General features: G+C 43.0%; 1 protein-coding gene across 1 annotated transcript in view; it reads right to left on the reverse strand.

Annotated features, from left to right (window-relative positions):
• Lama3 (laminin subunit alpha 3) overlaps nt 1-26,891 on the reverse strand; it is a 231,364-nt gene that overhangs the window by 131,602 nt on the left and 72,871 nt on the right. The window contains exons 11-12 of the mRNA XM_076836560.2: nt 25,971-26,033; nt 16,191-16,325 (exon numbers count right to left, since the gene is read on the reverse strand). Coding sequence (XP_076692675.2) covers nt 16,191-16,325; nt 25,971-26,033 — 198 coding nt within the window. The remainder of the gene's footprint in view (nt 1-16,190; nt 16,326-25,970; nt 26,034-26,891) is intronic.

The raw sequence follows: 26,891 nt of genomic DNA on the forward strand, positions 1-26,891 counted from the left end.
CTGAACTTTTTTATTCAGAGGATTTCACAGCATCCTGGATCAGACCCCTGGGGTGGGGCCACAAAGACCCAAATGCAAGTTCCAGCTCCATCTCTTATTAGACCTAGAACCTGGAACTAGATGCTCACCTGATATAAGCCTCAGTTTCCCTTCCCATAAATAGGACAGACCCTAGCATCTACTTGATAAGATTGTTGTAAGTATTAATGAATACCAGAAAGAGCTGGGATACCTACTCTCACAGTGACCACTCAGGAAACACTAGATTCTATAGTTATAACTTTGTATTTAGCCAGATTGGCTGGTGGCTAGCAAGGGTCTGGGGGATGCTTCTCACACACAGCAATGGTGTTCATAATAGAAGAATGACAGGGACAGCTGATGGGAGATGTGACTCATTGAAGGATGCATTCTAACTCCACATTCTACTGGGAATTGAGTGCAAACCACTTCAACCCAGATGAGCCTATAACTGAACTCCTGTTTTCCTTTGTCCTCCTCTCTTCATATCTATTTTCTCAAGATCTAGTGGAGTTAAATAATCGAGGGAAAATGTTACACATCAGGAGTGGGAATGGATGGAAAAGGCATCCCAGTATCCTTTGCCCGGCTTCAACCTGTTATCATTATCTTTGGCAAAGGGGGTGAATACACACTTATAGGTAGAGAGAACAGATTCTGGCCACTCCCCTCTTTGCTCCTTTCCCACTGAACCCTGCAGGGCTGGAGTTGTTGAGTGTCACTCCCATTAAAACTGTGAGCACCCTGCTCCTGGATTGGTGTGCACAGTGGATACAGCCCAGCTAACTTCTTCAGCCACATCTTAAGAATGGAAGGCACTGGAAAGATCATCACATTGCATGTCACCACAACATGGTGAAGATCAGAAGTTAAGTGGCACTCTCAGAGTCACCAAAGTAGTCTGTAGCAAAGGGCTTCTACCTCTGGGGGGAGAGACATCTGGATCCAAATACCAGCTGTGCCACTTGTTATGGTTTAGATGTGGTGTCCCCAAAAAAACTCACATGTGTGACAATGCAAGAAGATGTGGAGGAGAAATGATTAGGATGATTGGGTTATAGCTTTAACCTAATCAATGAATTAATCCCTGATGGGATTAACTGGATGGTGGCTAGAGGCAGGTGGGGTGTGGCTAGAGGAAGTGGTTCACTGGAGGCATGGCTATGGGGTATATATTTTGTATCTGGAGGGTGGAGTCTCTCTTTCTCTCTCTGCTTTCTGATCACCATGTAAGCTGCTTCCTTCTGCTACACTCTTCCGCCATGATGTCCTGCCTCACTTCAAGCCTCAAGGAATGGAGCCAACCTTGTATGGACTGAGACCTCTGAAACCATGAGCCCTCAAATAAACTTTTCCTCCTTTAAAATTATTCTGGTCAGATCTTTTAGTCACAGCAGCAAAAAAGCTGACTTAAGCACCACTTAATAGCTGTACAGTCATTAGCAAGTTATTTAGTCTTTTAAAGTCTCAGTTTCCTCTCCTGTAAACTGGTCTAGAATCTACCTGATGAAGTCATTAAAGAATCATCAGAAATGAGGTACAAGAAGCCCTGAGCATGATGTTTGGCAAAGAAGAAGTACCCAGTATTTGCTCTTACTGATGTTGCTCTAAATAACAAACTCCCCCAGTGCGTGGGGAGATGTTCCTTACACTATTCCACATTGAATTAATGGAATTCAATAAATAAGTATTTCTGACATCCAAATTTATGTTCAGAACATGCAGTTTAAAAACAATAACCACCTTTTTGCCAGTTCTCAAGAATTCCATACTAATTGAGACTTTGGGAAAGAAAAGAACTATACAGTAAAGTCTCACTTCTGATGTTTTATTTATAGGTACTCTTGGGATGTGAAAAGTGCCACATGACTAAGCCTTGGAGCACTGCGCCCTTTGTGGGGACAAGACCATGCTGTTTTCATTGTTTGACAGGACTTAGTTCAGCCTCTATGTGGTGATTTACCCTGAAAGTGATTTTAGTAATAATAATAATAATGAAAAACAGAGTTTGCCCTTGTTTTCATTGGAATCATAAAATAAAATCTCACTAATGGAGGGGAACGGAGCTAGTTTTATCCTCGACAAATTACTTGAGAACTCAACAGGCTGTATGATTTGTTCAGAGTGACATAATTAGTGGCAGATTCAGGGAATTTACCACCATCCCACCCTATTTTATATCCATCCAACCAGCAGGTATTGATTGGCAACCTACCACATTTGATGACATCATGGCTAGGTGCTATGGTGGAGGTAAATACAAAAATACATACTCCCTGATCTCAAAGAGCTGGAGAATTACTGACATAGTATGAAGTGCCCGACCCCACGAGAAACTAAATGTGAGAAACATGCCGAATGCTACTCTAGCAGATGTTGAAAGACAGCAGGACAAGGACTGTTATTTCCTGCTGCCATCCCTGTAAATGTCCTCTTATGACACTGTGGCCCCACCAAGCCTGTCTGCAGAGATTAAGCCCCTACCTAGTGGCAAGTTTCTGAGCAAATGCTCTTGAACTCTGTGCTGGTTAAATTCTATGAGTCACTTTGACTAGGTAGGCTGTGGTTGGTACCTAGATGTTTGATCAAACACTAGTCTTGAGGTGCCACGAAGATATTTTTTAAATGAATTAATTAACATTTAAATGTTAATTAATTGAGTAAAGCAAACTATATTCCATAATGCAGGTGGGCCTTATACAATCAATTGAAGGCCTTAAGAAAAAAAAGACGGATGAACCTCAAAAAGGAATTCTGCCTACATACAGCCTTCAGACTTGAGTTGCAAAATGAACTCTTCCCTGCGCGCCTCCCCTGCAGATTTTGAACTTACGAAGCCCCACAGTTGTGTGAGCCAAGTCTTGAAATTGATCAACTCTCCATCCCACACACATACCCCAATTGGTTCTGTCTCTTTAGAAAACAGATTTTTGGCATTAAGAAGAATGTTTCTAGAGGAACAGAATCTTAAGAATGAGTTCTCTGAGTTGGTTTGGGGGTTTCTAAAAATCAGTTTTCCAATATGATCAGATTCAGAGGCCCTGATGGCTTTATTTTTGGCAGTGGCAAGAGGACTAGAAATCTGTGACTCGATGTGGCAATAGAGATACATACAAATATCATTATTGCATACTCGTAATCAAAGCTTATAGAAAGGCAAGTTTATAGGAGGCAAGTTTCTGAGTGACTATGTATTTGCTTACTTGGAACATTTTTGTCAAACTAATGAGTATAATGAAGTTGGCTAGTTGTTCCTAATTTTACTGCACAAAGTTCAGAAAGAAAAGGGAAGGAGTTCTAGAATTGGAGTGTCTGGATAGGGCAGAGTATAAATAACTTGAAATTTTCTGTTTCTTTCCCAGAAGAAGCCCTTACTTATCTCTTCTAGCCTCAGGGCTGAGACTGCTGAAAACCAGACCCAGAGTTTTCACCTTGTGAGTGGCTGAATCACAAGGCCAATCAAATTGCCAATGTTGCAGAAATGTGCCATTCAAAATGGCACAATTGAGAAGGAATGGGATTCTGAAAAATTGGTTTGGAGACATATGGGAAGATCATGATGAAGAGAGGACCCCAAACCTCCAAATTCTATGAGTGTTGTTTGCCAGTAGAAGCAGTCACTCCATTAGCATCTGAGTGCATCTGCTTTCCCTATAAAAAGTAATCTGTACACGTGGGAAAAATAAGAATTCATACCCCATTTGAATCAAATGTATGATATATGATATGTCAAGATCATTGTAATGTTTTGAGCAACCAATAAAAAAAATTATTAAGGAATATGGCAAACTATGAAATTGGTGTTGAATTTTATCAAGTGCCTTTTCACTATCCATCGTTGTTATTTCTCTGGGCTTATTGTTTTGATTTATGATGTTAATAAAAGTCCCAATAATAAATCATTGCTGCATTGTTAAAAAAAAAAAAAAGGTATAGTTTTCTTGAGATAGTTGACTTGCAAGACACTGAGGGCTTTCCTCTTGACCTGCCCTGCCACCTCTCTTTCCTTCTAGACTGATAACAAGATTCAATCCCAGCAAGTGCTGCACGGGAGGTACAAAGTGTGACCCATAATGAGGAGTGCTACACTCCAAAACGATTTGTGATTTTTCAAGTTTAAACAGACATATGGCCGGGCATGGTGGCACACGCTAATAATCCCAGAGGCTCTGGAGGCTGAGGCAGGAGGATCACAAGCTCAAAGCCAGCTTTAGCAACAGCAAGGCGCTAAGCAACTCACTGAGATCCTGTCTCTATATAAAAATACAAACTAGGGCTAGGGGTGTGGCTCAGTGGTTGAGTGCCCCTGAGTTCAATCCCTGGTACACCCCCTGCCCACCCAAAACCAGACATATGAGGAATATGTGTGAAATAGGTACTAAGGGTGTAGGAGCTGTTACTATTGAATTGGAAAACTTAAATACAATGGGGACCCTGGAGTAGCAGGGCCAAATGGTAGCACCTAACCACCAAAAGCAAGATGGGCATAACTAATGGACAACACAGTCAAAAACAGCAAATCAGTATCTCCTGACCCACAGTGTTGGAGGGTGCTGGCTAGTTAATCATGGTGTTCCTAGACGTGAAATTGATAGGAAGTCATTTAGAGTCTTAACTGTGTAAGTGGAAGAGTTCTAGGTCAAGTAGAAGTCTAACTTGAAACATAAAAACAGAGAGTCATGCCCCCTCAATCAATTCCTAGATTTGACCCAGTTTCCAGATTCAGACACCTTGAACAAAGGAGAGGCTGAGGCCCTTTGCGGAAGGACTTCTCTACATTATCAAAAACTTAATTTGTTAATCTATCTCCCTGTCTTCCTCGATGGGACTATGACCTTTGGCCAGGGTGAGAGTGCACTGAGGAAAAGGAAATATGCACAACTTTCGGGGATTACTGGACACTGGCTATGAACTGTCACTAATTCTATGAGACCCCCAAATATAACTGTAGCCTTCTACTTAGGGACTTATAGAGGTTGAGTGGTCAACAGAGTTTTAGCTTAGGTCTTCCTCACAGTGGGTTCAGGATCCCTGCACCTGTCCTGTGGTTTTTGTTCCCCCATTTGGGAATTTACAACTAGCATAAACGTACTCACTAGCAAAATCTTTCCATTGGTTCGCTGACCTGCGGAGTAGGGGTTATTATGATGGAAATGACCAGGTGGAAGCCCTGTAAGGTTCTCTGGAAGCGGTTTATGTTCTGAATCAGCACCCAATATATGGTGCTATCTTTTCCACATCCAGAATCTAGGGGTCAGGAATCAAAGGGTGGAAACAGGAGTGGCACCAGTCACCATTACCCCTAGTATCCCACTAGCAAAAGTTTTGTCTCTCATCCTTGCTATTTTTTATGCCCTGCTGGTCTAGAGGTCTTGCTTCCAGAGGGAGGAATGTTTCCACTAGAGAGAGGTGGTGACAATGATTTCATTGAAGTAAAAGTTAAAACTGCCCCCTGGCCACTCTGGGTTCCTCATGTCTCTGAATCAACAAAGATGGGAGTAATTATGTTCCTCTGATAACCAAGGGAAAATGGAACTGCTCTTCCACAATGGAGGTAAGGAAGAACATGTCTGTAACACAAGGAAGAGATCCTTCCTGGTACGTAGTATCACCATGCCCTGTGATTGAGATCAGCGAAAAAGTCCAAAGTCTTCCCATTGAGGCGAGACTGCTGATGGCCTAGACCCTTTAGCAGTGAAGATTTGGGTCACTCCATAATGGCCACCAGAGGTGCTAGCTGAGGGCAAAGAAAATAGGTAACATATACTGAAAGAAGACACCAGCTATGACCAGGGGACTTATCACAAACATGGGGACATAAATGTAACGAGTATTTCTTCTTTGTTGTGTTATATGTATCCACATGTACATGAAATGAGTATCTTGGTTTTTTCCCCTCTCTCATCCTCTTGCCATATAATGTGAGATGCGTAGACTTTGTGCTATAGTATTTAAGTTACAGGATATCAAGAAGAAGTGTGAACCTCACCCAAGAACTTCACATCCTCTTCTGGGGAAGGGGTTGCTGGATAGTTCTATCATGTTAGGCAGAATTATGACCTCGTTACACTCTTTTATTTTAATTTTTAATTGTAGATGGACACAGTACCTTTATTTTATTTATTTATGTGGTGCTGAGGATCAAACACATGTGAGGCAAGCGCACTACCACTAAGCCACAACCTCAGCCCCTTGTTATAATCTTTCCTCAGAGATTAAATATGGTTTAAGGAGATGTGTATGGGTGCCAAGATGGTTGGGGGTGGTGGTGAATTGTGTAGGTTAATTTTACATGTCCTCTTGGCTAGGTTATGGTGCCCAATTGGTTGGTCAAGCAGCTGTTGAGGTGCTGTTGTGAAGGTCCATTTCAAATGAGATGGACATTTAAACCAGGAAACTGAGTAAGCAGATTACCCCTTCATCATGTGGGAGGGCCCCATCCAATCAGCTGAAATCCTTAAGAGAAAAGAAGCTGATATCCCTCTAAGAAGGAGGAGGAGGAATTCTGTTTCCAGACTGTGTTCTGGCTACAGGTCTCCAGCCTGCAAGCTGCAGATTTCAGACCTGCCAGCCCCTACCCTGGCACGAGCCAATTCTGTAAAATCTCTCTCTCTCTCTCTCTCTCTCTCTACACACACACACACACACACACACACACACACACACACACTCATACCCTATTGATTTTGTTTCTCTGGAGAACCCTGGATACTTCCTTCTGCTATCTCTACCCTAAGGAAAGTGAATGTACATGGAAGACAGGAAGGGTACCTGCCTCGTTTGCAGTAGCTATAGCTCTGTAGCATGATGGGACAGCACAGATGCTGGACCTTAGGGCCACAGGGATTTTCCAGGGAGCCTCAGGAGAGGCAGTTATACTCTGGAAGTGAAAACAAAGACTTGACCTTAAAAGCACATACCTTATTTTAAAATGGTGGATTACTCAACTTGGCATCTGGCTTCCCATTTCAGTCCAGCCGTCAGTGAAGGCTTCCAAACCTCAAACCCAAACCCCAATATTGGCAGTGCTTTCCTCAGTCTTGGAAATACTATAAGACTTTTTAAAATATTTTAATTCTGTTCTTTGTCTTGGTCCAGGTCTTTTGGAGTTCCTGGGAGAGTTTACTTCTTCCCCATCGACTCCTCATTGTTTGTGCCCTCAGACATTTTCTCTCCCAAGGAGTGTAAATAATAATAATAATAATAATAATAATAATAATAATACAGGGTGAACTTCTCTTATCTGAAATACTTGAGTCCAGAAGTATTTTGGATTTCAGATGTTGAAATATTTGCACATACATAATGCGATATATTAGAAACGGGACCCAAGTCTAAACATAAAATTCATTTCTGTTTCACATACACCTGACATGCAAAGCCTCACGGTAACTTTATACAATAATTTTAGTACACCTGTGTTTTGACTGACATGTCACATGAGGCCAGGTGTGGCGTTTTCCACTTGTTGCATCATGCTGGCACTCATGAAAATTTCTAGTTTGGAGTATTTTGAATTTTGGATTTTTGGATTAGGGATATTCTACCTATATATAACAACAAAAGTTCAAAGGGACAGAACTCTTGTCTGCTATGCTCCCCAATGTCTCCCAGCACCAAGCCCAGTCCTGGTCCATACTGCATGCCAGGAGACGTTTGCTCAAGGAGAGCACGAGCAACCACTAAGATCCTTCTACAGGCCCTGACCTGAATCTATTCTTGATATGTGTTATTGCATTGAGTCTCGCCATGTTGCTGTGAAACGGGTATTATATGAGTAATGTCATCCTGTTCACCTTGAGTAATAAACTCAAAGAGTGAGACAACACTACCTAGAAAACATGTAAATTAAAAGTTGCACAGAGCTCCTTATTGTTCAAGGGATGATTGTATTGCCTAAGATTTTTGGAGTTTTTCCTTCTGGTAGGAAAGCAGGTTAGCACCTTATTAGTCAAAGTCACAAAACCAGCAATTAGTCCCACAATAAATATTACAATCCCTCTTCTTTGGATCTGAGAACTGGAGAAATTAAATCTAGAGCAAATCCTAAGCCTTTCCAACCAACCATCTCAGTATTCTCTTAGATAAAAACAGAATTTCAAAGGGAAGGGCCGGTTCAAGGCAAAATTGTACAAAATTTGGCTTCAGACTACTCCCCCAACCAACCATATGGTATTTTCCCTCTGGAGATGGTGGGAGGCTGTCCCAGGAGCATCTCAGGCTAGAAACCTCCCCCAGCACCCTTTGCCATCGGCTAGGTACCTTTGTCCTTGTCCCTTGGCTGGTTTGCCTGACTTGTGAGACTATGCCAACCAGGGGGAAGGAGGCTAGACTTCTCACTGGCAACATATAAGAGTTTTCTAAGGGAAGAATATGCCATTGTACTTAGAAAAGTCTGGAGTCAATTAATTTAAGGCAAACCATAAATCCAGGTCTGTAGTTGGCAAGAACAGCTTAGAAGCGTTTTAAAATTCCCTTTAAAGAAGGTTTTGAAAAAATTTAAAGCAATAAAGCTGAAACCCATAAGAACAATTTTGGACTAGAATATACTGAGCTATCTGATGTAGCATTTTGGACCACATTGACTTTATTCTGAAATTCACTGATTGAGCTATCCACTCCCTCTTTTGAAAAAAAAAAATCGCAAAAGCTAGCAGAAAAAAAAAAAAAAAGAAAGAAAAACAAGCACAAGAGAAGGAAGACTAGCTCAGACAGAATTTGGTACCCCAAATTCTTACCAGAAAGGTTCAAATCTGAAGCTACCAACTGTAGGGTACACCTGGACACCAATCTAGGATTAAGGCAATGGTACATCATTTCCTGTTGGGCTCAAAAAATGGCTCTTCAGCATTGGCAGTCTTCTCTGAAGCAGGGCATGCATTAGTATGTGTTCATCCTCCACAAAGGCAGGACCCCAGGCCAACTGCTTCCCCTGCTCTATCTTGAATGACAAAACCAAAACAATGCTTTCCTCCTCCCTCATCTACTCCTTCTAAATGGAAGTGAGGAACTGTAAAACAAAATGGTGGAGAAGGTAGTTGAGCACATGACTTACTTGTCCCTCTTTTCCTCCACTAGAGCCATAATTTCTGGAACCACAAACAGGATCCAGCAGAGGCTGACCACAAACATTCATGACAGGGACAGACCGTGCTTCCTGGTGGTCCCCCAGCCTTCTTCTCAAGTGGGCGAGCCTTACCACGTTGAACCTTCTGGTGAGGTCGGAAGGCCCTGGGAGACCTTTGGAAGTTGTTTCAGTCAGCTTTTTCACTGCTATGACTAAAAGACCCAACCAGCACCATTGTAGAGAGGGGAAAGTTTATTCAGGGGCTCACAGTTTCAGAGGTCTCAGTCCATAGATAGCTGGCTCCATTCCTTGGGGTTCAAGATGAGGCTAATTATCATAGTGGAAGAACATGGAGGAGGAAAGCAGCTCGCATGATGATCAGAAGGCAGAGAGAGAGACTGCACTCACCAGATACAAATATGTTCCCCCAAAGCCATGTCCCCAGTGCCCACCTCCTCTAGCCACATCCCACCTGCCTCCAGTTACCACTCAGTTAATCCCATCAGGGATTCATTTGATGATTAGTTTAAGGCCCTCATAACCCAATCATTTCCCCTCTGAACCCTCTTGTATTGTCTCACGTGTGAGTCTTTTGGGGGTACCTCACATCCAAACCATAACAAAAGCAGAGGTCCAAATGAACTCTACCAAAAGATAAATTCCTGTTTTTAACAAATCACTGAAAAGCTTTCCATGTAAAGTGTCAGCTTCTTAAAAAGCAAAATGCTACAGTTAAATCTCAGAGGGTTTCCTAATCTCTCATTGGATCTGTAAGGACTAAGTCTTTGTAGAGAGCTGAGAACTGGACACAGTTTTGCCAGCCTACCTGAGCTGTGGCATCCTGATTTTGGCCTAGGGAATATGTTCTCCCACTTGCCCCCATTCCTACCTCCATGGATGTAAGAAGACTTGGCCAATCAGAGCACTAATTTCAAGGCCATGTGACTCATCTTTGTGGGGATGCCTTTTCACTTTACAGAGGCAATAGGAGTTAGGTATCTTACTGCTTGGTTCTTATTTTTGTCTGGGTGTGGATCCCTTTGTATTTATCCTGTTTGTAATTCATTGAGCTTCTGAGGTATAGAGATTGTTTTTCATTAAATCTGAGGAATTTCCAGCCATTATTTCTTTGGCTATTTTTCTATCTTCTCTCTCTTTCCATTCCTCATGGTACTCCCATTGTAGGTATGTTAGTGCACTTAGTGGTGTCCTGTAATTCTATTAATTATCTTCACATTTTTTTTTCTGTTTTTCAGATCATCTAACCTCTATCAACCTATCTTTCTTTCTTTTATTTTTGGTACTGGCGATTGGACCCAGGGGCACTTTAACCACTGAGCCACAGCCCAAGCTTTTTTAAATTTTATTTAGATACAGGGTCTTTCTGGGTTACTTAGAGCCTTGCTAAATTGCTGAGGCTGACTTTGGACTTGTGATCCTCCTGCCTCAGCCTACCGCACCACTGGGATTATAGGCATGTGGCACCATGCCCAGCTTCCAATCTATCATTAAGGTTGTCAGTTCTTTCTTCCACCAGCTCAAATATACTGTTGAGTCCCTTTAGTGAATTTTTCATTTCAGTTATTATACTTTTCAACTCCAGAATTTCCATTTGGTCCTTTTAAATAACTTTTACTCTTTATTGATATTTTCTCTTTGTTGATACATTGTCCTCATGCCTTCCTTTAATTCATTAAGAATCATTCCCTTTAGTTCTTTACACAGATTTGTACTAGCTGCTTTGACGTCTGTCCATTAAGTCCATCATCTGACCTAATCCAAGAGCAGTTTCTATTGCCTGCTTTCTTCCTCTATCTATGGGCCATACTTCCCCGTTTCTTTGAACATACATTTTCTAAAAAAATTAAAAATCTAAAAACTCCAGCTGCTGATTTACTATCTCCACCAGGATTATTGCTATTATCACTTGCTGCTTGACTGTTTGTTTAGTGACATGGATGATCTAATTCTGCCATGTCCTATTTCTCCTGCAAAGTTCAGCCATTAATGTTCCTAGTCAGATTGTTTCGCTCTTGTTTTTATTTTCTGGCCTGTCTACTGATTGAAGCCATTTATTGATTGAAGGTTGTGCTTAAACTCCCTTGGTCAGTTTAACACACGATTTGACTGTGTGTTATGGCTTGGCATTCAGAGAGGTTGCTTCCTGCTCCATATTCCCCTCTTGATCACTGCTGGGATGGCATTGTTTGGAGCATGCATATAGTCTTATAGGTGGCCAGGGATGGCTGAATTATTTTTAAGCCTAACTCCTTAGGAGTTGCCACTGTGACAAAGTAGATCTTTGGCTCAGTGTTTGGTCAGAGGATGGGCTTCAGCCCCTGATGCCAGGGAACTCTAACCTGGGTTGATGGGTTTGTGTGTAGTTTGGGAACGTTTTTGAATCTGCCCCTGTCTTTCTCTGATTGTGTGGTAGCTTAGCATGTGCATAGAGCCTTCCCAGCCTCCAAAATCATCTGAAATCAGGAAGGTTCTTCTTGGCTGTAGCTCTCTCTGGTTATATTTATTACCCTTCTGGCTTCTCTGCTGTTTCTCTTGCATCAGAGCTACCTCCTCTTAATTGCTATACACCAAGTTCTTCATTACTCCCTATAACACCCTTGGGTATGAAGTTCTCAGCCATGTTTAAAATAATCAATTCCCTCAGTCAAATCTGCAGAGCTCTTTGTCCTTCCGACCTATCTTTGTTTCTGGGTGGAATCACTGTCCCTCGGAGTTGGAGGTGGGAGGAATGACATCTCTCTTCTACAAGTGGGCACTGGAGGAGGTGGCAGCTCCTGGTGGTGTGACTGGTTTCTCAGCTTGACTTCCCAGCATGGAACCTTCACTCTCTGAGCCAGCTGGGATGGGAGCGATTGGCACCTCAGTATCCTCAGCCTCCAGAGCCTCCAAGGGGATGGAGGTTGGTAGGGAAGAAAGAGACCTGGCTCTCTCTGCTGAGCCTACCTGGAATACAACTTCTGCACAGGGATAAGAAACATCAGCAGCCTGGGCCTCCCAGAATGAAACCACAGCCCCAAATGAAGTACTGGAGAAAGACAGTCCCCATCTTCTTGGCCACATATGCCCTGGAGCTTCTCCAGAATGGAGTTGGAGTGGGGCAGGTGAGTAATGGAGTGGGCCATGGCTCAAATGGCACAGGTTCTTGCTGTTCTAATATTCTGATTTTCAATATTTTTCTTCATTTGCCATATGCTCTTAGGACAACTTATGGAGACTTAAAATGATTTTTTAAAAACACCTTTACCAGTTAACTTTTTGTTTTGCTGAAGAAAGTACCCACTGAGTTTCATTCTGGAAATCCCACCTTGCTTCTGCTTTATCTTGAATCTACCCTAGTATTTTCTACCTGCCTTATAATTAATTAGTTTTGGTAGTGAAGAAACTTGGGAAAAAAGCATTCTTAAAATGTTGTATTATTCTTTCCCTTTGTATCCATACACATGACAAAACAGTCTAACTGCCTTGCCCGTGCCGTATGAATGACTTAGTTGGAATATTTGTAATTCTTTCTACCGGATGAGTCTGGAACAGAGGCTGGTACAGAGGAGGAAACATGAAAACTCCTGAGGAAATATTCACAGAATATTTTGCTTTTGCTAAATAAGAATAATATGAATGCAGCAGATTATGTACAAAATTAACATGAGATACTCTTGTCCACTCCTTTCCCCCAAAGAGTTTACATTTAAGATATAATTGGGAAGAAAAAATAAAAAGCATCTTACCTGTGATAGATTCATTGTTAACATTTGATAGAGGAGAAAGAAATGAGCTGCCTCCTCCATCCCTCCCCCTCCCCTCTGCTTTCATCAAATAAAGCTGGTCTTCACTACTCATGATCTTGCCTGCCCCAAACATAAGTCCCTTTAAGGTTGGCCTGCAGCAGACATCTGAAAGGGAAGGCTTCCCCACTTCCTTCTTGCTAGTCTTCATTTTGTTCATGGGACTCTCAGTGCTTGCAATGCAAGCCGTCCCTGACTTCATTATTTGGGATATCTTTTCACAGAAATAATACGTACAAGGACAATTACTAACCCAGACCACAGAGCCAGTTTGGTACAGCGTCCCCCTGTAGCATAATTCAAACAATTCTAACGTGAGCATGACCCAGGCTGATGTTTCCACAGGAGATGCCCTGGGAATTCTAGTTTCCAACACTGCAGTTCTGTGCAGTGTCAAGACAGAGAGAGAAAAGATACCCTCTTCCTTCCCTTACCGTCTCCCCACCTTCCAGGTGACCCAACATCTGGGTAGGGACGGCTGAGATCTCCTGTGGCTCCAGAGAAATGAGGGCAAAGGAGAGAGGCCCATGGAATGGGCATCCCAGGGGACCAGGAGAGGAAGGAAGGGTCTAGAGTATGGCATTCAGACAGAAGCAAGAGAGAGATGAACTGGGATCTGGGATCAGTACTGTGAAAAGGATGTAGTGGGGAGATGGGAGCAGCAGCTGGTAAAAGAGTAACAACATATGCATGAGGACTTCCTAGATTCTGAGAGCTTTGCATGTCAGTACATATGTGACCCACACAACAATGTTATGAGGTGGGCACTAGTATTAGGAACTGAGGAACAGAGGTGTCAGATAGCTTGCCCAAGTTGATAGCTAGTGTGACCCTTGCTCATCATAACTTGGTCCTGCTGCTTAGGGGAGGGCTTTTCCTGCTCTGTCCCCCATTCATCCACAGTGTGGCTGATCTAGCCAATGAGAGAGCCTGTTACCCATTCTACCCTTCTCCTGTGTTCAGAGGCTGGAAAGCTAAAAGCAGCACACCACAGATTTTTCCTGGAGTTGGGCTCTGGATGCTAATTGAGTTTGAAAATTAGAAGTATTTGCATAAGGACTGGGTGTAGCTCAGTGGAAGAGTGTTTGCCTAGTGTACATGCTTGCCACACTGCAAAACAAAAAAAATTAATAAATTAAAAAATGGGAAGTAAGAAGGAGGCTGCCTTCCTGCTGCTTGTGAGCATTTCTGTAGCTGTACCCTGCCTCTGATTTCCTGGGTACCAAAAAATTGCTGATAGGACTGCAAATTGGTGTAACCACTTTGGAAAGCAGTATGGAGATTCCTCAGAAAACTTGGAATGCAACCACCATTTGACCCAGTAATCCCACTCCATGGTTTATACCCAAAGGACTTAAAATCAGCATACTACAGTGATGCAGCCACATATTGATGTTCATAACAGCTCAACTCATAATAGCTAAACTATGGAACCAACCTAGGTGTGCTTCAAGAAAATGTGGTATATACTCTGTGGTATATATACACAATGGAATATTACCAATCTACGTGCACTTCAAGAAAATGTGGTATATATATATATATGTGTGTGTGTGTGTGTGTGTGTGTGTGTGTGTATATATATATATATATATATATATATATATATATATATATACAATGGAATATTACTCAACCTTAAAGATGAATGACATTATGGCATTTGCCAGTAAATGTATGGAACTGGGGATTCTCATGCTAAGTAAAATAAGACAATCCCCCAAAATCAAAGGCCGAATGTTCTCTCTGATACGTGGATGCTAACACACAATAAAGGGGCAGGGAAGGAAGAATAGAAATTCATTGGATTAAACAAAGGGGAATGAAGGGAAGGGAGGGAGGATGGAATTGGGAAAGACAGTAGGCTGAATCGGACATCACTTTCCTATGTTCATATATGAATACAGCGTAACTCCACATCATGTACAACCACAAGAATGGAAAGTTATATTCCATGTATGTAGAATGTGTCAAAATACCCTCTACTGTCGTGTATATCTAAAAAGAACAAATAAAAAGAGCGGGGGAGGGGAGGGAGCTGGGGTTGTGCTCAGTGGTAGAGCGCTTGCCTAGCACTGTGAGACACTGGGTTTGTTCCTCAGCACCACGTAAAAATAAATAAATAAAATAAAGGTTTTGTATCCATCTACAATTACAAAAAATATTTGAGAGAGAGAGAGACGGCCAGCTCTGCACACACCCCTCCGCTCTTGCCTGTCTCTTCCCTATTACCCACAAAACTATTGCTGACACCCCAAAGTCAGCCCTGAGATCTGCCTTCCCGGTGCTACCCTGAGAATAAAGGCCCCTTCCCGCTTCACGGCCGCTTTCTCTGTTTGATTTTCTATTCAGGGTGAGCAGCAGGGCTGGCCCTGTTGGTATCCACCTCCCCTCTGGGGTGGAGGCCTTTGCCCAGGATTCTGGTCACTTCCTGACCTTTGTATGGTACCTCAGCCGTCCTGGCCATTCCCCTGAGATCTCCCGAGGAGTCCAGCCTACAGCCGGCTACTCCAGTCTCAGTGACTCCGTTTAGTGATCTCTTACCTACAGGAAGTCCCTTTCGGTTCATAATACCTGGAGTATATCAGAGAGGACATTCGGCCTTTGGTTTTTTGGAATTGGCTTATTTCACGTAGCATGATGGCCTCAAGTTCCATCCATTTACTGGCAAATGCCACAATGTCATTCTCCTGCCCTGAGCCCTGACTGATGCTCTTCTCTTCTTTCTCTTTCCTTCCCTACAACACTGGCCATCAGGGGAAGCAAGTGGCGGATGGAGAGGAGGAGGCAGGAGAGAAATGGGGCAAATTCATCCCTTCCTGGGTTCATCCGCACATTTGCTGCACTCCTGTTATGCTCTAAGGACCAGGCCACCCTGCCTCCAGTGACTCTTACTAGGGAGGATCCACAAGGGTACAAAACACGTGGGGAAGGGGTTTATGGTCTGCCATGTCTGCGGTCTGCATATTCTAGGCCTTCTCCCTGGAATGCCCCATTTCCTTCTCCCACCTACCTGACAGGTCCCCAGACCCTGTTCAGACACCACTTCCTCCCCAGAACCAGAACCTGAATCCACAGCACTTAGCCACAGAGCGGGGAGCAAGAGTAGCGTTGGAAAGACAAGACAGGGGAGGTGACGAAGTCCCAGCAGGACAGGCCCAGGGAGCACTCCTAGGTCAGCCAGGGGCTCAGTTATTAAAGTGCAGGTCACGCAACTCTGCCAGAAAGAAGCTCCGACTTTTCTCAGGAGGGAATTGCGTTTGGAGGACTGAGGAATACGCTGGGTCCTGCCCACTTACCTTGGCAAATAGGGAACGAGTAGGAACCAGAGCGGCAGGTGTCACACCGGGGGCCCTCGACCCCGGGACGGCACAGACACCTTCCCAGGTCATCGCATATTTCAGGGAGAACACCTTCCAAGTTACAGTCACACCCTGCAAAGGACAAGAGACGTTCAGAGGGGGCCACCTACCTCCCTTCCTTGGCTAATTTCTTCCTTCCTCCAGACTTCTGTTGTGGAAACACAGGTTATGGATAATCTATGGCTTATAAACATTCTTAATCCAGATGACAACGTCTTAAAGGGAAATAAGTATTCAGGAAAAGTCAGAGATAGCAATTTAATAGATTCTCATATAATGGCAATCTGGGATGAAATATATATATATATATATATATACACCTTCCACCTTCCAATTCCTATTCCATGCCAGATGTGGCTTCAGAGGCTTCCCACTGTCTCACTTAGTGCTCCAGACACAAAGCCTTTGTAGCAGCCACACTTCTTCAATGTCCCATTCAAGCACTTTTCTGCCTCAGGACCTTTGCTCAGGCTATTCCCTCTGCCTGGCTTACCCCTTCCCTGCTTCTTGACACAGTGGCTCTTTGTCACCTCTCAAGTGTCAGTTCATATGTCAACTCCTCAGAAGGTCTCCCTGAGCTGTCTGTATATATAAACAGACTCCCCCGTTTTTTCTCCTTATTCTTTATCTTATGTTCACCTTTTATAACATTTTGGCTTTGGAAATCACTGATTGACTTGTGGCTTTCTTTGGCCGAAAGAATGAGGCAAAAGTTCTATCCTGTGACTTCTAATCGTAGGACATCACATACCTTGAAGTTTCTACTCTCACCTTCTGGGCATCCTGACACTACCATGGGAGAGACCCAGCCTGGTGCCACGGACCCTAGTCCCATTGCATAGTACGTCTCAATAAATAAATATTTCTCGAAAACAGAGGCCTGTTCCCAGGCATGGCTGTGACACATGTAACCCCAGAGACTTGGAGAGGCTGGGACAGGAGGATTATAAGGCCAGCCTCAGCAACTTAAATCTCCAGTACCAAAGAAAGAAAGAAAAGAAAAAGACCTCTTGCTTGACTTTACTATAAATATGTTCATTATAAAGTCAAGCCAAGAGTCCTGTGAGATAGGTATGCATTTAGAGTTCAGTAAAAAGAGGCTCATGAAGAGTAATTAACTTGCTCAAGGTCACACAACCAGGAGGGCAGAATTAGGACTTGAATCCAAGTCTGGCTAATTCCAAAGCCTGCCTTCTATTATACTAAGAATACAAAACCAATTTTTTTTTTTCCTTTCAGTACCTGGAATTTAACCCAGGAACGCTCTACCACTGAGCAGCATCCCCAGCCCTTTTTCTTTGTTGAGATTGAGTCTTGTCAAGTTGTTTAGAGCCTCACTAAATTGCCGAGACTGGCCTTGAACTTGGCAATCCTCCTCCCCAGCCTCTTGAGCTGCTGAGATTACAGGCATGTACCGCCATGCCCAGTCCTTTTTATTTTTTATTCTGAGACAGGGTCTTGCTAAATTACCCAACTGACCTCTAATTTGCAATCCTTCCAACTCAGCCTCCAGAGTCCCTGGCGTGTGCCACTGTGCCTGTCACAAATGGATAATTTTAAAAGCAACTTTCAGGGTACGTCCTAGATTGTTATATGTATTTAAGCCAATCTCATGTTGACAACAGTCAGATTTCTATCAATGACATTAGCATTTAAGTGTGTAACATGCTCTCCTGAGTAGGATCAGGAGAGGCTCAAATATTTGACGGTGTTCAGCCTATTTATCAAGGGAGGGAGTGTAATGTGTTTTTGAATGATTTTTCTATAAAGGTTAAAATAATAGATAAGGTAAAAAGTTAGCTAAATCCCTCCTCTTTTCCTTTGCCCTAAACTTTTAACCTTTCAGATAAAAGGTTAATAACAAAACAAAGAGGAAGAGAGGGTCACTGTCTTACAGAAATGACCAGGACACATTCATAACAAGAGAAGCCTTGGACCCAGGCTGGCATGAGCTGTCCCTGTCTGTCCCTCACAGCAACCATACAAGGTCACAACACCTACCCCTGTCAGGTGAGAATGCCACAAGGAAAGGGGACATTTGACCATGAATCAGTCCGGTGTTAAACCAAGCTTAGGGATTCTGTGAGAAATCTGGACTTGACCTTGGCGCTGAGGTTCCAAGAATCTTGATTTATAATCGAATCACAAAGAACTTCACATATCTCATCCCTAAGTCTCAGGGACCCCCATCTCAGGAGAGTCCCTTGAATTTTCCTCTCCTGCCAGAGTTCAGGACCTCAACCTTGTTTGCCTGGGTTATTTTGAGATCCTCCTAAGGAGGACGACGGCATCCTATCTCAGCTTTTTAATTCATTCTTCATGGTGTGTCAAGAGTGACCTTTCAAACCCATGAAACTTTCCAAATCACTTCCCAGTTTTAAGACCCTCTGAGACCCAATCCAAAGTTCTTCACATGTGTGACACAGTAGCTCCTTCCAAATCTTCCAGGCAGCCCATGTAGCCTCTTCATGCACATTAGAAAAGATGTCTTCCTGTCACCACAATGAAACCATCATTATAAATAGGCAAATCTGCAACGTCTCCAGAAGTGATGGCATCCCTTAGACACAGCACAGCTGTGCCTCACAAGCCTGCATATCTGAGCCTGGCAGCTCACCCAGGTCATTTCCTAATCCCATAGATGTCCTCCCCTTGAACTTGTCCCTGCTTTCCACAATTCAGCCTGCCATCCCCTCTCCTATCCCTACGCCTTCTCTTCACTGCCCCTCTGCCTCTCTGCCTGGCTAATGGCTCTTTGTGCTCCAAGACACAACTCAGAATTCTTCTCCTGCTCTGGGGAAGCCTGCCCCTCTCTCTCCCCCCCTTCCTTCCACTGTCTGGCTGCCCAGCTACCTCCCCTGCATGCCCACAGCTTCCTGTTCTTCCCAGTACTGCTCTTAGCTTCTGCTCTTCTGTCTACCTGTCCATGTCTCCCCCAGACTGGGAGCTACCGAGGAGCAGGGACTGCATAGCAGGGAGCCGCCTGGTCAGGCCTAGTCCAGAGCAGGCCTTTATCAAAGTGTAATAAATGAAGACTACACTAAATAGTTAATTCTGCAATTCTCCTCAGTAAAATTCCATTTTAGTAGAAAAGCTTCCAAACTGAGCTCTCAGGATTAGTTTATCCATCTCTTAAGCCTTATCTGGCAGGTCTCCAAGCCAAGAGTGACATCCCTCTCTGTTGGGCAGAGAGATGCCCAGCCTGGGGAAGGCATAGTCAGGAGAACAGGCCCCAGAGACCATCGCCCCAAGCTCTTTGGGGTTTCCCTTGTTTAGCACATCCCTTAACCCCAAAGTTCTGACCTCAGAACTTTGGAGATGGCAACAGCCCATCCTTACAAAGTGATTGGGGGAATCCAAACCTTTTTAAGATCTTTACAAAGAAACCTCATTCAATAATCAAACTGGGCAGCCGTGTCTTTAGGCCAAACACACTGTTCATATGACCACCCCCATTTGCCTCAGTTTCCTTGACAAAGGAGCACCCGGTCATTCTATCACCACCACTGGCTGTGCCTACCACCGCTCTTTGGACTTGGAAGAGAAGAGTGTACACAAACCCATAGGTTAGGGTCCCTCTAGAGAGTATGCTTTGGGCACCCGTTCTTTTTGTTAATTCCAAAAGGAACCCTTGAAGATGTGTTTACTATAGGTTGACTTCCTAAGAATAACTCTGAGATGGAAATAACTGATCATTTGTTCTGGAAAATTCTAATAATACACAAAGTCATGAAATGTAGTGAGAAATCTGAACACATTCCCATCTGCAAAACTGACCTCCTCATTTGTTTCAGCTACTCATGGCTGGGATTAGATCCAGGGTGCCCCTTCTTCTACCATGTTTTAGGAAGCTGCTGTGACTAAAGGATCTGACCAGACTAACTATAAAGGAGGAGAGGTTTATTTAGGAATTCACGGTTTAAGAGGTCTCATTCCATATACAGCCAGCTCTGTTCCCCAGGGGCTCTGTTCCCCTAGGTGAGGCTGAACATCATGGCGGAAGAGTGTGGCAGAGGGAAAAACTGTTAACATATAGTGATCAGGAAGCAGAGAGAGAAAAACTCCACTCTCCAGATACAAAATATATACCCGATAGTCATGTTCCCACCATGAACCACTTCCTCCAGCCACACCCCACCTGCCTCCAGTTACACTCACTTAATCCCATCAGGGATTAATTCACTGATTAGACTAAGGCTATAACCCAATCATTTCTCCTCCAAACCTTGCATTGTCTCCCACGTGAGCTTTTGGAGAATGCCTTACATCCAAACCATAACACACCACCTGAGGAAAACAGAATCTGAAGATGTGCTAGTCCCTTATACACAATGACAAGTATTTGTAGTATTTAAAATAACCTATGCACATCCTTCCATGTATTTCAAATCCTCTCTAGATTATTTTAAATATCTAATGCAATGTAAATGCTGAATAAGTATTTGCTGTACTGTACTACTTAGGGAATAATGATAAGAAAACAATCTGTACATTGTTCGGTACAGACACTTTAAAAAATATTTTTAATCTGCAGTTGGTTGATCTGCAGATACAGAATCCATAGATGTGGAGGACCAACTTACTAGAACAGTAGTTTCAATCTTGATTGCCCATTAGAATTTCCTGATAAAATACCACTGCCTGGGTGTGGAATTCCACACCCCCAGATTCTGATGTAATCCTGGGATCTGTATATTTTGGCTCAAGGGCCAAATCTGTACTTGTTTTAGTAAATAAAGTTTTATTGGAACATAGCCAAGCTCATTCATTTGTATGTTGCCTGTGGTTGAGCAGCTGGGGACCTAGAGACAGAATCTATAAGGCCCACAAAGCCAAAAATCTTTACTATCTGACCTTTCATGCTAAAGCTTGCTGACCACTAAAATGGGAATTTCTGCTAACTAGAGCAGCAGTTATTAAAAAGAAGCAGGCATCCGAATCATCTGGAAACTGTGCTCAAAATACAAGCCTGGGCTTCACTCCTGGAAATTTAGATTAAGATCTCAGGTGACAGACAGGAATTTATATTTTGAAAAGCAAAGCATTCTAAAACAGATCCTGCTTAAAAGCAGGATGTTCCAGGACATAAAATCTTCAATGGGCCTTAAAGAATTAAAATTCTCAGGAGTGGAGGGGTGCCCAGTATTACCCAGTGCTATGCATCTCCTGGCAGTTTACAAATTTGAGCCTCTGATATTCATTGCCAGAGTTAGGTCCACAAATGTGTGTTTTCTTAATGTATTAATAGAAGATGACATTGAAGTGGGTATCTGAGTGTTTAAATTCCCATACGGACCTGATTGCACTAAATGAAGCTTCTCTTCCTCCAGGCTGTATTCCAAGGCTCCCCTATTATTTTTAAATAAACATCCGAATTTCACTTCAAGTTCACTGAAATTTCTTTTCCTGAAGTCACCGCCAATCTACTTGGGAAAAGAAAGAAACTGACTAACAGTGGGAGTACTGTAAATAGACTATAAAAAGGACACCTACAATATTCTTGTGGAAGAAAACCAGGGGTGTGTGTTGTAATCAAGGCTCAAACATTAAGTTCCATTCTAGTCAATTTACAAACACTGAAGGAAGCGTGTGCTGATTCCCACCGTGGGCAGGATACCCCAGTCTGTCTGTACTGTCAGGAATTACAAACCAAGTCAAGCATAGCTGCTGTCTGGAAGTGCTCAGCAGGTGTCTCATGATGGCATATGGACAGCGTAAGACAGCACCCTGTCAATAACACATAGCCCAACAGTATGGTCAGAGGAGTCGGTTATGGGCAGGGTAAGAACTAAGGAATAAGAGGAGGAAAGTAAAGGGGACTCAATTTTTTTTCCTACTGGGAATTGAACCCACAGGTGCTCTACCACTGAGCTACATTCCCAGCCCCTTTTTATCTTATTTTATTTTAAAATTTAGAGATGAGGTCTTGCCAAATTGTTAAGGATCTAAGTTGCTGAGAGTTTCTTTAAGTGGCTGAGGCTGACCTCAAACTTGTAATCCTCCTTCCTCAGCCTCCCGGGTTACTGAAATTATGAACATCTACCACTACGTTTGGCCCAGACTCACATTATAACAGAGCTCCTGTGAATCCTCACTTGAGTGCCACCCAACAACCCTATGACTTTCCCAAGCCCATTTAGGTCCCCTCACTCCAGGATGACTCTCACACCTTCTCCCTCCTCCACCCCAAGTCCTCAGTCTCATCCTTACTCCTTGCCCTTGACCTTATTTCTGAGAGAGGAACAACTTAGGAGAGTTTCTACAGACACCCAATCACACCTGTCCATCCCTCCCTTAGTCCATGCAATCCGCCTTCTCTTTTTTTCAGTTTTTTTGCATCTCAATAAAGGGAAACTTCTTCCTTTTACTTTTTAATTATGTTTTTATTAGGACACTATAATTATATGTAATAGTGGGGTTCATTGTGACATGTTCAAACATGCACATTACATAATTTGTTCTATTCCATTTCCCAGTGTTTCCCCCTTTTCTCTTTGCCTCCTTCTACCTGGTCCCTTTCCTAATTTTACTGATTTCCCTTCGATTTGTGTTTTTAATTGGTGCGTTATAATTATACACAAAAGTGGGATTTGTTGTGATATATCCATACATGCTTCATTTCATTTCCAAGTATCTCCCCTTACTTTCCTCTCCTCCCTCTCCATCAATCCCCTTCCTCTTCTCTGCTGTTCCTCCTTCTATTTTCATGACATCCTTACCCATCTTTTAATGGGAAGGAAGCGTGTGCTTCCTTTTTAATATGAGAGAAAACAATTGAACTTTAACATCCTGAGTCTGGCTTATTTCACTTAACATGATATTCTCCAGTTTCATCCATTTACTGAGAAATGACATAATTTTGTTCCTATGTCTAAGTAGAACTTCACTGTGTATATATACCACATTTTCTTCATTGATTCATCTGTTAACGGGTGCCTAGTCTGGTTCCCTAACTTGGCTAATGTGAATTGCGCTGCTGTAAACACTGAAATGCATGTATCACTATAGTATGCTGATTTTAGTTCTTTGGGGTAAATACCAAGCAGTGGGATCGCTGGGTCCAAATGGTGATTCCATTCTTAGTCTTTCGAGGAATCTCCACACTGCTTTCCATAGTGGTTGTACTAATTTGCAGTCCCATCAATGATGTATAAATATTCCTTTTCCCTACATCCTCACCATTATTTATATTATTTTTATTATTTATATTCTTGATGATGGCCAATCTCACTGGGGGGAGGTTAAATCTCAGTGCGATTTTGATTTCCATTTCCCTGATTGCTAGGGATGTCAAACTTTTTTTTTTTTCATTATCTGTTGGCCATTTTGCATTTCTTCTTTTGAGAAATGTCTATTTAGTTCTCTTGCCCATTTATTGATTCCTTAACAATCAGAGTCCTCTCTTTCCTTCATGCTCCAATCCCAGGTCAACAATCTCCAACAAAACCTCTGGGTTCTCCCTGGGGCTCACATCCTCCATCTCTCCATTTCTCCTCTGCTCCACTGACACCACCTGGGCTGAGCCACCATCATCTCCTCTTCATGGATAATAGCAGTGGCCTCCATTGGGTCTCCCTGCTTCTCTTCTCCACCTAGGATTTGTTTTCAACACAGTAGTCATCAAGACCCATATGTTAAATTCACTTTGTGTAAAACTCTCCATGGCTCCCAACTCCTTCTGAGGAAACAGTGAAGTCTCTACAGTGCTGACAAGGGCCTGGAACCTGGTCCACAGGGTTTACCTCCCTCACTCCACTGTCACACATCTAATTTGTGGTTATTCACTGGATACTCCTACCCCAGGGACTTTGTGGTTGCTCCTTTCTATACCTGTCCATTTCAACTTGCAAACCTCACACTCCCTAACCTCTCCCTCTGCCTTATTTTGCCCACAGTGCTCATCACCTGCACCCAGACCCTGAGTTACTATGTGGTTTCAGAGCTCAAACTCCTCTGCCAAGGAGACCTCTCCAGAGGCCCCTTCTCTGCCACTACACCCTGGACATGGCAGGAGGAAGAGTCCTCATGCACCCACACACCTCACACCACCTTGTCCCTGATGAGATGAGCAACAGCAGGCCTCTACAGGTGCCCTGGGTGGAGAGGCAAACTCAGGGGGTGAGCTGAGTATGACTCAGATGGGGCACAGAGGTGGGTTGTGTGTAGTGTGCCCCTACATTGGTGCAAGCATGTCCTGAATAAGGTGGGCCCCTGGGTGCCATGAAGGATTAGTGCAGGAAATAGCTACAGCTGCAGAACCAAGCCTAGAGGCCTGCGATCTGCTCATTATGAATTAGTTTATATCTATGGTGCAAATGGCTCCCCGTTAAAAGCAGCACCTTGTGTAGGACACAACTCTGAATATGACAGTCAGATATATTAGATATTTTGTTTTGTAGTGTGTGTATATATTTACATACACACACACACACTACACACACACTAGTATATACATATATATATACACACATACACACATATATATTTGTTTTGTTTTATACACACACACACACACACACACACACACATACTAGGCATGGTGCATGTGGTGCATGCCTGTAATCCCAGTGACTCAGAAAGTTGAGGTAGGAGGATCGCAAGTTTAAGGCCAGCCTCAGCAACTTAGTGAGGCCATCAGCAACTCAGTGAGACCCTGTTTCAAAATAAAAAATAAAAATAAAAAAAAAAAAACACAGCATCCTTGCCAGACACAATGGCACATGCCTGTAATCCCAGTGGCTTGGGAGGCTGAGGCAGGAAGATCATGAGTTCAAAGTCAGCCTCAGCAACTTAGCATGGTCCTAAGCAACTCAGCAAGATCCTGTTTCTAATAAAATACAAAAAAGGGCTGGGGATGTGGCTCAGTGGTGAAGTGCCACTGGGTTCAATTTCCAGTACTAAAAACAAGATAAAACAGCACCCTTGAGTCCAATCCTGTGTGTGTGTGTGTGTGTGTGTGTGTGTGTGTGTTCACTCCAGGAAAACTGGAAATTTTTTTCCTTTTTACTGTTAAATCCCCAGCAGCCGAACTGATGCTTTGCACAATGTTGGGCATCTCAAAATACTTGCAGAACAAGTAATCAGGTAGATATAGAGCCACAATTTCTGGGTCCTCATCTCTATACTGTACATTCCTGCTACTCTCAGACTAGGGGCTTTTTCCTAGCTATAGAGGCTCCCCAGCCTTTCTGCAGGCCTTCTCTAAGTGCCCAAGGCAGGCCCCTACTGGCTGCAGACTGCTTCACAGGGATTGACCTGAGCAGTCAGCATTTTGTCTCCTGGAGTTGTTTAGAGGGATGCCACTCCAGCAGCCACCATTACCCTTGCTGCCTAATGCACCTTTACAATGGCTCCCTCTACTCCCCGACCTACTCCCTTCCTAGTATTTCCTGGGATCATCTCCCAAAATAAATGACTTTCACTCAATTCCTTTGTCAGGGTCTGCTTTTGGAGAACCCAAACAAGTATAGACAACTGGCTGCCATAGCAGCGTTTTGAGCAAGCTAGTAATATCTAATCCAAGCCCTGTTCAGTTTCCTTAATCAGGCAGTACCACAGCCAAAGACAGGATGCAGTAAAGAGTGGTAGGTAGGGAGCAGGTCGATTAGGACAAGGTCCCTGTCCTGAACTTGGGCTTGGTGGAGTGCAGAGGAAGATGGAAAAGATAATGGAGAACACCATTTTTATTGGTGTTAAATCAAAGGAGAGGTTACTTGCCTTCTATATTTCCAGCTTCTGGATCTTCTAGACTTGGAGTAGAAACAGGAGAAGCAGGGATTCCTATAAAAATACATAAAGAATGATTAAGGGGATAGTAAAGTAAAACATTAAGTTGTGCTAAGTAGGAAGAAGCCTTGTCTCACTTAGTGAAAGTAACACATAGAAATGAATTTGAAGAAAGGCGATACTGCTCTAGTTTATATGTGCCTGGTGACTGAAACTTCCCTGATCAGACATTCTCATTTGTAGATTAAAGAACAGAGATAGATGTTTTGTGCTCATAATAGCTCAGTCTCAGACTAAACAGGGACAAGTGTGGCTTTTCTTTTCTTTTCTTTAGTGGTTATTTTAATGTAAGATTGAGACTAGCTTTTTATTTAATGTTTTCTTTCAAATTTCTCCCCTGGAATTTTGTTTAGACTATAAAAGTGAATCAGATTTCTCCTTCTCCCTTTTTTCTTTCCATTAAAGACCAGGAAAATTTCTGCCCTGCTTCTATTCAATAATCAGATTGTAAATTGATAAGCTCCTGATGTGGGACCATTGTATTTAGACTTAAGACTTTGCTTCCTTTAAATATATTTTATCATCCAAACTAGGATAACCTCCACAATAAAAGTAGGCGCTATTTTAATAACTGTCCTGGGACAGCAGGTGTTAACTGAAACCTAGAGTCACTTCCTTCATGTATGTCCTGCCCATGCTTCAGTAAACTTTTCCTGTGTCAGATCCACAGGAGTCATGAGTGGGGGATGGAGTTACAACCAATGGTGTGGGGGTGGGGGCTCTTCTTGAGATAGTGTTTCTTTGTTCAAACTGAAAAGTGCAGATTTTATACTGTTGCAAACAAACAGAACGGATACTCTGTCACAGTTTGCATAGCCCATTTCATACTCCCCTTCTTCATGGTCTACAGAA

This window comes from Callospermophilus lateralis, chromosome 17, assembly GCF_048772815.1.
Source record: "Callospermophilus lateralis isolate mCalLat2 chromosome 17, mCalLat2.hap1, whole genome shotgun sequence".
In the NCBI taxonomy this organism is placed as follows: Eukaryota; Metazoa; Chordata; class Mammalia; order Rodentia; family Sciuridae; genus Callospermophilus; species Callospermophilus lateralis.